The sequence below is a fragment of the Rhododendron vialii genome, chromosome 1a, assembly GCF_030253575.1.
Source record: "Rhododendron vialii isolate Sample 1 chromosome 1a, ASM3025357v1".
Taxonomy (NCBI): domain Eukaryota; kingdom Viridiplantae; phylum Streptophyta; class Magnoliopsida; order Ericales; family Ericaceae; genus Rhododendron; species Rhododendron vialii.
Window position 1 is genome coordinate 48,343,820 of NC_080557.1, and position 12,075 is coordinate 48,355,894.

Consider the following 12,075-nt stretch of genomic DNA (forward strand, 5'->3'; position numbering starts at 1 on the left):
GGGGATCAGAATCGTAGGACAAATCTTTCTATCAGCCAAAATAAGATATAGGCTCTTGTTTTAATCCACCAAACAAGGGCTAAGTCAATTCCTTCCTTCAACTTCAAATGATGTGTTAGATTCTAGAGTCTATGTCTAAGCTTCTATGGGCCAATACAATCAAATGGTTGGAACATGAACATTTACTGGGTTAGAATCTTGATTGCAGGGTCCGGAATATGTGTAGCATTTCCTATTAGCATGGAGACTAGGATTTCATGTGCCCCCTCATTGTAGGAATATATTTGAGATTCTAGTGACTAGTGAGTGAGTATGATGGGGATGGCTTATAGAGAGAACGAAGTGGGTTGGTATTCATGGCCATAGGCAGGCTTGTGCTGAATGGCATAATTATCCGTAACTTTCCTTCTTTGGTGCACATGGATGTGCTTCCTTCGTGACATAAGGTAGTATCAACTAAAACTGCACTACAACATACAAACACAACTCGAAGAGAAAAAATTCCAAAGTAAGAAGGTAAAATAGAATGAGCTAAAGGGCAAATATCAGCAAACAAACGCATCACCGAAATGCAATGAATATACTCCCTCCGTCCCGATTTGTTTGTCCCTTTTCACTATTTGGAACCTCTTATAAAATTGTCTATATGTTTCAATTTATATTGTTTTTTATATGCAATATGGATCTTATTTGATAGATCTCAATTAGATCTAAAATATGATGTTTTTGAAATTATGTAAAACATTATAGATTGTGAGATATAGACAATTTTTTAAAAGGCACGTATGTCGAAATTGGACAAACAAACTGGGACGGGAGTAGTACTTAAGCTGTGTCCCACTACCCACTTACACTAAGCATGTAAGTTGTGGACATTGGGACAGCATCACACTAAGCCTGTAGGATTTGGCCAACAATTTAAGAAGGTTGGAGCAGCAGAATATCTACAGAACTTAGAAAAATAAATAATACAAACAATACACGGTGAGGCAGTACATACAGAATGAAATTTGTGTTTCTCAAGACACTATCAAAAGATGAACAATTTGCAAGACTTGAGGGCAAGATAATCAAATTTGGAATGAAACGCTACAAGGTAATGCTAATCACAATCAACAGAAATTATGAGGAAAGTAGTACAAAGACATACGTACAGGAATGTATAAAATCAGTTCACATCCTTGAGTCTTTTTATCAATGCATCAAGAGACTTCTTCTTTGGGTTCGCCTTGTATCCCCTTGTTCCAAAGGTCCCGAATAGCCGATCTGATTGATCCTTTAATTTCTCTGAAATGATCACAACTTTCCGGTAGTCCAAAGCATTATAACTTCTTTCCCTGATTACTGGATTCAGGAAATTCTCTGGGTGATTGCTCAAGAGTAAATTACTCAGTTGCCTAGCCTCAATAAGTGCAGCTTTCAACTGATTTGCATCAGCTTCTGACAAAAGTGGAGCCTGATTCTCTGCAAATGATTCCAGCAACCGAACATCTACATCAATCCCCATGATAGCATTTATGTTAAACCTCTTTACCGGTTCCCCAAGTAAAGCCCCTACAATCATCTCGGATATGTGCGAAAGAACATCTTGTAGAACTCTTTTAAGAACTTGAACTGGCAATATCTGCTGAGCAGTAGAAACCAGAGTTTCCAAATAAATAATCACCTCATTTGCATATTCATTCCCGTTTTGAGGAGGGTCATCGGCCATCCAGTTCACATTCTCAATCAATGTCATGAAACCATCTACCTTTTGTTTAAGCAACCCAGAAAGCATCTCTTCAGCGGCATCACGGGCTTTGTTCAGAGGAAACTGCCTCCTGCTCCTCTCCACCATTCTCAAAGGAACACCAGAAAGCTGTGCTGCATGACGAAAGAAGAAATCACAAGCACGCTCCAGTACAGCCATATTTGCTGCCACTTGCATTGCTTGAGAGACCCCATGGATGGAGGTATTAATGATCTTCAACAACCCTCCATCCAACACTTCAGTCAGAAGCCGGTCCAAATACTTCTTCACGACATCATAGAAATCAAGCTGCCCACCGTACGACATATAACTCACAGAGTCCTCAATAAAGGACCGTACTATTCTACAACAATCAGGAACCGTAGAAGAAAACGGCGCCACATATGGAAATGCAGGTACTATATCCGAAGTTTGTATATGGAACGAAAGCACATTCATTGAATACTCGTATTCTTTCTTCATCAACATCTGCTCAAATTTATCAGCAGAAAGCGCTTCCGCAATCTGTTTTCTGCAATCTGACAGCAACAACTCGTGGTACTTGTCTCTATGTTTGCTCAACACATCAAGCAAAGCATCAACTGGGTACCCATACCCGCGCGCAGTCACCCCTAGCAAACTCACGTAGTCCTTAATCAACAACAAATGATTAGCTGTCTGCATCCTAGAGAACTGATCTTCTAATACAGAACACATTTTACTCACAGCCGTATCCCACAAGTTTTCCACTTCCATTTTCGTTATCAATTGCCCTCCGGTCCTCAAAATTCGATCCTCAACTATAAAGAAACCAGCAATTTGAGCGAAAAACGTCTGGTGAGATTCAAGAAAAGGTGTCATCGACGATACCTGAAAATCCGAAGTCAGTTGAAGCTTTCTATTCTCAAAGTAATACTGTTTGAACCGATCTTCAAGCCCTAACGTCTGGTGTATATGATAAGCTCTATACAAAGGAGTCAAATCAAACCCTAACATACCATTCCCACCGTTACTATACCCATCTTTATTATCATCGCCTATCCCACCCAAACCATCGTCATCTTCTTCTTCCAAAGCGTAAACACAGTCTCTCAGGCTGAGTCGACTCTGTTCCTCGGCTTGCCTCTGCTTCATTCTCAGCTCCTCTTCTCTCTGCCTCGCGGCCGACGCTTGCCCGATCGCCAGCTGTCCTAAGTTACGACTCACGATACGGATCTCAACCAGCCAATCGCCAAACTCTTTATTAACCCGTCGCTCGATGTGCGATCGAATCGCCGGGATGTGCTTCTCGAGCATCGTTCGGAGCGTCGACGAAGGCGTTTTGTAGAGGAAGTCTCGCTCGATCGAGTCGACACACTTTAGAGCCATGTAGAAGTTGTTTTGCGATAGGTGGAGGTTAGATCGGGTACAAAGCTCGGTTAGTTGAACGCAGGTGGTTATGGAGTGTAGCGCGAGGGTGACGTTGCGGCTGACCTCGCGGGCTTCGACGAAGGAGTCGAGAGAGGATAGTAAAGGGCCGGCGACGGACTGGAGTTGAGAGTTGGAGGCGTGGAGAGCGGATTTGAGGGAATCGACGTCGGAGAGGAGGGATCGGAGGTCATCGACGGCGGTGATGAAGTCCTGGTAGTGGGCCTTGCAGACATCTTCGATCTCGGATTCTTTGGACTTGGAGAAGTGGCGGAGGTGGTGGAGGATGGTCTCGGGTTTGCCGGAGTAGAAGGCCTTGCGGACGAAGGGGCCGAGGTCCTCGCCGTTGCAGATGGCGGCGGAGAGGAGGAGCTGGTCGAGTTTGTCGCCGGAGTCTCCGTCGGCGGCGGTCGGGGCGACTTTACGGCGGGTCTTGGGGGTCTGCATGGTCGGATTTGCGGTTGGTGGAAGACTACACGGCGAGCAACCGCTGGATGGACGGAGGCGTCAGGAACGGAGTGGATTTAGGGGATCAGAAATCATGGAGGGGACTGGTAAGAGAATGTGGTAGACTTTACCATAAAGTTAAGAGAGAGAGAGAGACGGAGGAAATTTCATTGACTAAAATAACAATGGAAATGACGGGAAAACCTGGAATCGTATCTCAGCTTACTGGGCCTTGTGCTTATAGAATGGGTAATCTGGTAATTATGATTTGGGGTATTACTAATAAGAAGGTTTTAATCTCTCTATTGCTGATCTGAAGAAAAAAAAAAAGGGGAAAATCCCTATTCCATTTTTGGTAGGTGGCCTACCAGAAAAATGTTCTACCTTTTGATGGAGTAATATCTGTAACTGATACGTGGTCTTCCTATTTGATCATTCGCTATGTAATCATGTAATGGAAATTGAATTTTACGCTCCATTTTTTGACATTTACATTCTTTTTTTTTGTGTCTTTTAACAAAGAAATTACGTACACTTTCAACACTACACCATCGAGAGTTGAAGCTATTTAGTTATTGATGCGTCGTTTTGACAACCAATGTCAGTAAAATGTTCAAGACATTGCTGCATTTCAATAATGAACATATGAATCAGTTAGCATTTCTTCGGCCTGCCATATCTTCAACATTCTGCCCACTACCTTGTATTTGTTTCTAACGGAAAATACAATAATCATGCTTTGGGAAATGCAGTTCCAATGTAGCCGGATCTTTAATGGGTGCATCAATCCTTGTAATTTAAACTTAGCCAACCTAGGAGCTCTGGGACCAATCAAACTATATATGTCAATTATCATCCTCTATAGCAATATGTTTTGTAGAAGATTACTAAAGATACCTTAAAGCGCCATTTCAAATTTGCAACATGATCAACTACTATTTTTATTTTCTTCCCTCAAGAAAATGATTCTTTTCTTTTTTTTTTTCATTCAGAAAAGTTTTCCCCGGGTCCTTCAAGCAGTTCCCGACCTTGTTTGTTCTGGGTACTCAAAATTTCTGGGCATGATTTTCAATAAATTTTCTTTATGTATCTCTCTTCATTCATTACTCTAAAAAATCTCCTTCAAAAACTTAAACCGAACAGGACCTTGGGCTTTTTGGTTGCGCGAGTGGATATCAAATCTCCGCTGGTTTCTGGTTATGGATCTGGCCCAAAGCCTTGAAAGCCCGTATGGTTACAACGGATCTGGCGCAAACCCATGAAAGCCCATCTGGTTATGCAGCCCTACCTTTTCCCCTCTCTACCAACATAAAATCCCAACTCCAAAACCCTAGCCTCTCTCCTTCAGATCACATTTCCGCTCCAGCAGTCGCGGCGGGCAACAGCAACAGCCATGGTATCTTCTGCTCAAAAACCCTTCGAAAAATCTACACCCGTGTTTTCTTCCTGCATCTGTTTGTTTTTCTGTTAACATTTGCTTCTTCGAACAACTGAATTAATAGGGTATCGATCTGAAAGCTGGTGGCAAGAGCAAGAGGACTAAGCGGACCGCACCCAAATCCCAAGATATCTACCTCAAGCTCATCGTCAAGGTATATTCTCTCTCTCTCACTGCTCATATACTATGGCTCATACATCTTCAACTTGTTTTGAAATAAGGTTCATAAGTTTTTTGCTTGATATTTGATCAGTTGTATCGCTTCCTTGTGAGGAGGACGGGAAGCAAGTTCAACGCCGTGATACTGAAGAGACTTTTCATGAGCAAGGTCAACAAGCCTCCCATTTCTCTCTCCCGTTTGATTCGTTTCACCGAGGGAAAGGTGCACCTCTCTCTCCCCCTCTCTCTCTCTCCCATACATGATCAATACTTGCTGGCTATTCTATTCGATTAACAAGGAAATATACCATTTGAAAATATGCAAATTGATGAATTGTTTAGCACTTCAGTTTGTAATTTTGAAAAGCGAGATCAGTCATGTATCGTGCCCTCGTGAGTAGGAAATGGGGGTATGTTCACGAGTCATAACCCCAATTCCAGCCCTTGCTCAAAATTTTATTCAATTTGAGTAGGACTGTATTCAAAAGCTTCATTTGGTAGGAAGTACTCAAGTGGATAAACCATAAACCCACATATAAGCACAAATTTTGAGTAAAAGCTACTTTTGTTTTGGATCAGCTGAGTAAAAGGTACTTTAGTGGCATAGTTGTAAAGTTTGAGTCTACCTTGATTTGGTGAAAATTTTGAGTAAAAATATATCTGCTATGAGTTCAAGTCGAGAACTGGAGTAAGTGTAGAGGTTTTTTACATAGAATTTGGTTTTGAGTCATTTAGAAGAGTTAGGAGATGCTCTTACACACCTCATGTCCACTTGCACAAAGTTTCCTCTGTATCTCTTGAAATAGCTATATATTCCCACAGTGGCCCCTGCCTCTATGTGAGAGTAGGGATATATTTCCACAATGTTCCAGGATTAATAGACCGAAAAGAACAAAATGCTTTTCTGTTGTGGAAAGATAGCTCCATTTCTTTATCAGCTTTAAATCTTCTTATATTGTTCTTTACATTGTCCCCTTTGGATTTTCTGTTTTATTTTCCTACATTTGATCACTATTGGTTTGATACCAGGATGGTAGGATTGCAGTAGTTGTTGGGACCATAACTGATGACATCCGGGTGGATGAAGTCCCTCCTTTGAAAGTGACTGCACTGAGGTTCACAGAAACTGCAAGAGCGAGGATTGAGAAGGCAGGTGGGGAGTGCCTTACATTTGACCAGCTCGCTCTTAGAGCCCCACTTGGGCAGAACACGGTATGTCTTGCAATCATACTTCTTAGTTTTTGTTTGTGAGATGTTGTAACTAACAATCACTTGTTGGTGTTGCATACTTGTGTTAATCTTATGTTCTAAACTGCACGGAGCTGGACCGGAGTTTATGCTTGTAATGAACAAGTAATGATATTTGTGTTAACCTTTTTTCCCTGTGACCACTGATATAACTACTGAAGATTTCAATTCTTTGTACTATTATTACTGACTAAGCTAATGAATTTGAAATGAAATTTATGTACTCTCTTCCTGCAATGATAAAATATGTTTTCCAATTCCGATCTGGTCTAGTGTGGTAAGAGTCAATCTTTACGCTCAAAACCTTGATTCTCAACCAGTTCTGTGTTTTTGTATTTTTTTTGTAGATTCTCTAACTCGGTTCATTCTTTACTTCCATGGTTTTAGAGGCTGTTCTCACATACCAATCTCTGTGGCCACGTGGTGCAGGTTCTCCTTAGAGGCCCAAAGAATTCTCGCGAAGCAGTGAAACACTTTGGGAAGGCTCCTGGTGTGCCGCACAGCCATACTAAGCCTTATGTGCGAGCAAAGGGAAGGAAATTTGAGAAGGCCAGAGGAAGAAGGAACAGTAGAGGCTTCAGAAACTGAGCTCTTGGCAGTGGTTGCTACACAGACTGATCTATTATTCTAAGCGAAGGATTTTGTCCACCCTTTTAGTCTTGGAGAGTATTTTGTTTTCTGTTTTTCTGTCTTTCAGACATTCTCAATATTGTAGCAGGTCTTCAGCATTTGTGTTGTCCTTAGTTGTTGGAGCTGGAAATTATTACATGTCTGTCTATCAGGGATTGATTCGTCATATTTTTCAGTTATGGATATGCCATTCAGAAAATAACCTGTTTCAGTTCCTAAAAGATGATATCCACCTGGTTAAGGTGTGTCCTGATCTGTTGTAGCAAATATTGGTTCCGTCGTTGATGTGTGTTTTTAGGGCAACCAATTTAGGCTCCTGGAACTTTACTATTCAATCTGCGGGAAGTAAGAGTAAAGAAACATCTGCATATTATGTTCTCTTTCACCCATTTTAATGGAATTTTATTCATCATGGTTAATCATGTAGAGTTTGAGCATCCGTTGGCACTAGCTGCTAGCTAGCTTGAGCGTGGAATTGAAGGATCGGGAATTGAATGCTATGATTCTGTTTATAGATAGCCCGAACTGTCTGGATTGATGTGGTCTTTGGATTCATAATACCCAACAAAACAGAGGAAAAAAGCGGACAAGGGGTCGCAAATGCACCATGGACTGTATAGCTTGTTGATGGGCTCTTTGAAATATTATCATCGGAGTCCGTACTGCTCATTTGATAAAGTTCATTGAACACTACGTTCGTTCAAAATTATGGAGAGAGATTTATTTTACAGTTTATTTTGCGAATCACGTTAACATTTCTTTTTCTATACACAGTGGTCCATTCAAAGGGGAAAGTGATTGCAATTAGAGGCAAGGAGGAAAGTCGAATACATGTTTTACCTGTCTTGAGTTTCTGTTCGAAACAGTCTGGTATGTTTTTTTTAATCCCTCTGCATAGAATCACTTTGTCGTGCAGCGGAGTACGTGAATGGGGTAGTCGGCGCCCTTGGTTGTCGGCTGCCAAACTTCAGTGGATGCGAAGAATGGAGCGGTGGAGCAATTTTGGGTAGGGTTTTCTGTTTCCCCGCCTAATGAGTTGTGTCCTTTGGAAGCCCGGAGAGGCTGTCGTTGTTTTGTGTATCAAATCTGTTGGAGCCATGTCGTTTGGGGAAGAGGCGTCGAGTGGAGCAAGTACTAATTGCAAGTGTTTAGGGGCATTTGTGGAAAATAAAAAGTAGGAAACACCTTCGTACATTTAAAAGAAATAGTATAGATGTGTTGTCCGGTCATGTAGTTATAATGTCTAATGTATAATTTTTTGTACAAATAAAGAGTTTGACAAACTTATACGTAAATGAATGATTCGAATCATGAGGATGCTATCTCGAAGTGCCTATTTGAGTTACACTGCAATCTCGTACTAATAAGTTGCTGCACCAGAATGAATTCAAGCTTGAAAAGAGGTTGGAAAGAAAGTTCTTTGGTTAATGGTTAGCGTGGTTAAATACTTTTGAATTTGCAGTCTGTAGACTTCATAACGAGGAAATATTCTGGAATCAAATTAGATTGAATCCACGATAACAGTTTGTCACAAGATTCACTATGGTCTGCTTTTAACCTGTCAAGTCATAAAAAAGTAATTTTTGATAAATAATGAATGATTTGTTTTTAACCGAACCGAAAAATGAAATAATTGAGGTAAGCGTTGATTGACCTGGACAAACCAACCTGACCATTGGAAAAAGAAGAAAAAGAGGAGATAGAAACCATGTGCCATATTACCATGTGCTGCCCACGTCCATTTGAAAGCACTATTCGAAGCAAGTGCTTTTTATGAAGTATATATATATGCATGAGTTCTTCACCTAAATTCTTATAGCCTTTTTTAATAAGACAACCTTTATCCAAGAAAATCTTAAAAAGATCCAATAAAATCTGATTTGAGGTAGAAATGTGATTATCCCACCAAGAACATTTATCCCCAAAGACCAAAGGAAAGCAAAGTCAAACTTCTCCTTTCTCCTCCAAAAACCATTTACAGTGGAAGCTTTGAACTCCAAAGCAAAATCAGCAAAACTCTTCTTCAGAGAGAGAGAGAGAGATGGAGAAGATAAAGCACAGCACCGTATTCGTGAACGGCATAAACATGCACGTAGCAGAAATCGGCGACGGTCCACCTGTCCTATTCCTACACGGCTTCCCTGACCTCTGGTACACGTGGCGGCACCAGATGCTCTCCCTCTCCTCCCGCGGCTACCGCGCAATCGCCCCGGACATGCGCGGCTACGGCGACACCGACGCGCCGCCCTCCGCCGCCAGCTACACCGCCTTCCACATCGTCGGCGATATCGTGGGCCTGTTGGATGCACTGGGACTGGATCGGGTCTTCCTGGTGGGCCACGACTGGGGGGCCTACATGGCCTGGTACTTTTGCTTGTTCAGGCCCGAACGGGTTAGGGCTTTGGTTAACATGAGCGTTGTGTTCCATCCGAGGAGCCCTTCGAGAAAACCAATTCAGTCACTTAGAGCTGCGTTTGGTGATGACTATTATATGTGCAGATTTCAGGTGATTTCTGGTTCCTTCAAGCACTGTGATTTTAATCGAGCTTAGCTTATTTATGAGACAAATTGATCTCAAACAAGCTTTTAATCGAGCTGAACACGAGCCGACCTCGAGTCGTTTGAATTTATTATGCATCATAAGCCAAACAAGCCGAGTAGTAGCTTTGTTCGAGCTCGGCTTGAAAGTTGCTTTAAAGAAATGTTCAAGCTTGGTTTTCTGAACAAAAACAAGCTCAAACTCAAGTAGCTCTATTCGTTTGCAAGTCCTAATCGGAGAACTGTCCAATTTAGCTGGAACTCTGAGTATTTGGCGTATTCTTCTGTAAGTAATCTTTTGTGGTGAATTTTGTCCAATATATAGCTCGAATTGTCTAATTTTGGTTTTATACGCTTTGCAGATTCCCGTGTATTAGTTATTTTGTTTGGAAGAAGTGTAGTGGTGCGATTTAATTGGTTCAATTCTTAGCGGTAATGATAAGTCTTTTTAGACTTATCTTACTCGAAATGAAGTTCTGCTATGCTAGTATAAATATTGGGGTTGTACGAATGTAGTTGAATCATGTCTGAATGCCGTGCTTGTTTGGTTATTATGTTCTATAGTTTCACAGCCTAAACACCCATAGAGTACGGCAAACTAGGGTTTGTGGACCAATGCCAATCCCTTAAGGGATAAGGAAACATATGCATTTGACTATTTTGTGGAATGAGATGCTTCATTTACAATGACATGGTTAATTCGAGCACCGATTCATTAGCTTTTCTACCACTCTTTGTTGTATGAATGGAGGAATCAAGGCAGCACATTCCAATATTTGTTGAAGGTGGTTAGACCAAGTTTAGTACCATGTAGATAAGTTCTCTCCTTTTTATGTACTGGCTAGATATGAGGATACGGCTCTCATTCCTAAGGCACCACCTTAAAGACGTTCTCTTTTTTTGGTTTGTGTTGTAGGAACCTGGTGAGGCAGAGGAAGAGTTTTCCCGCGTTGATACCGCAAGACTGATAAAGTATTTTTTCTTATCTCGCACACCTGGTCCCCTTTGTGTGCCTAAGGAAGTGGGATTTGGTGGTTCACCCCATACTCCATTTGACTTGCCCTCTTGGCTTTCGGAAGAAGATCTCAATTATTATGTCACCAAACAGAAAGGTTTCACTGGTGGACTAAATTACTACCGAGCTTTGGACTTGTAAGTTCTGTTTGGCACTTCTTTAGAACTTTTCTGAATGTGTATCACATACTAGGTGGCATGCATGAATATAGGAAATTATATCCATGCACTTGTTTAGTTGAAATGCAAGAGGATTGTCATATACGTGGATTTCTACAGAGTTTTTTTTTTTTTTTTTTTGAACGGCAAAAAATAAATTTCATTAATCTTTGAAATTGTTACAAAGACTAATAGGACAAGGAGAACGGCATCATATATTTCTACAGAGCAATGATCATTTCTTTAGACTATAAATTCTTATAGGATTCGGTTTTTATTTTGAGGTCAGTGAATAGGCATGAAATTTAGCTTTCTTTTTTTGTTTAATGGAGGATGGAGGGTTTGTATATGCGAGCCCAGTAACTTCATTTTCCTATTGTTGCAGAAATTGGGAGCTAACAGCACCATGGACCGGGTCGCAAATAAAGGTGCCGGTTAAATTTATTGTGGGTGACGAGGATATGATTTATACTACCCCAGGTGCCAAGCAATATATTCACAGTGGTGCTTTCAAAAAACTTGTTCCCTTTTTGGAGGAACTTGTTGTAATGGAAGGAGTAGCTCATTTTCTCAGCCAAGAAAAGCCAGAAGAAATCAGTGCGCACATATATGATTTCATCCAGAGGTTTTGATCCGACCTTGTTATCTGTTCATGCCATGTTCTTGCAAGTGTGATTAAAGGTCATATATGTAACCAGAATAAGACATCTCTTTTCAAAAAATAGTTGCCATGGTTTTGTAATTGTCTAATTCTTTGTCACTACAAAACAAGCCAATGCCTATATGTTAGGTTCCGGGCTACTTTGCTGTTATATGTTGGATGCCATTTTTACCTTTGAAAAAACATGCCAATTTCTTTCGGGAGGGTTTATTATGCTGAGAGCCTGAGCTCATTTTGTCGGAGGCAAATGATAGATTGATGGTAAGAACTACTCCCTCCGTCCCAATTTGTTTGTCCAATTGTCGAAATACGTGTCTTTCAAAAATATACTTATATATTACATTTTATAATGTTTTTTTTATGATTTTGAAGATTTTGTATAATAAAACTAATTGAGATCTATCAAACAAGATCCATATTGCATATTAAAAACATTACGAATTGAAAATTATAGTCAATTCTTTGAGAGGTCAAACGCTCTCAAAAAGTCAAAAAGGAGACAAACAAATCGGGACGGAGAGAGTAAGAAAGAATGATAGTTTGGAAATTTGTCTTTTCTTATTATGACCAAGAGAGGTAATATTGTCATTTTTAGTAGACCCCTTAACCTTAACCCATAGTTTCTGTTGATGCGACTTAAATATA

The 12,075-nt window shown here is 40.7% G+C and overlaps 3 protein-coding genes across 3 annotated transcripts; 2 read left to right on the forward strand and 1 right to left on the reverse strand.

Moving 5' to 3' along the window:
- Positions 1 to 943: 943 nt before the first annotated feature.
- LOC131304647 (exocyst complex component SEC15B) lies at positions 944 to 3,959 on the reverse strand. Its single transcript, XM_058331983.1, has one exon. It carries the CDS (start codon positions 3,581 to 3,583, stop codon positions 1,169 to 1,171), a length of 2,415 nt encoding a protein of 804 aa, XP_058187966.1. The 5' UTR covers positions 3,584 to 3,959; the 3' UTR covers positions 944 to 1,168.
- Positions 3,960 to 4,835: 876 nt separating this feature from the next.
- Positions 4,836 to 7,279, forward strand: LOC131305441 (large ribosomal subunit protein eL18y-like). Its single transcript, XM_058332406.1, has 5 exons — positions 4,836 to 4,979; positions 5,086 to 5,175; positions 5,275 to 5,403; positions 6,210 to 6,392; positions 6,858 to 7,279. Exons 1-5 carry the CDS (start codon positions 4,977 to 4,979, stop codon positions 7,014 to 7,016), a joined length of 564 nt encoding a protein of 187 aa, XP_058188389.1. The 5' UTR covers positions 4,836 to 4,976; the 3' UTR covers positions 7,017 to 7,279.
- A 1,622-nt stretch (positions 7,280 to 8,901) lies between these two features.
- On the forward strand, positions 8,902 to 11,628 carry LOC131305036 (uncharacterized). Its single transcript, XM_058332375.1, has 3 exons — positions 8,902 to 9,564; positions 10,513 to 10,748; positions 11,155 to 11,628. Exons 1-3 carry the CDS (start codon positions 9,100 to 9,102, stop codon positions 11,399 to 11,401), a joined length of 948 nt encoding a protein of 315 aa, XP_058188358.1. The 5' UTR covers positions 8,902 to 9,099; the 3' UTR covers positions 11,402 to 11,628.
- The last annotated feature ends 447 nt before the right edge of the window (positions 11,629 to 12,075 follow it).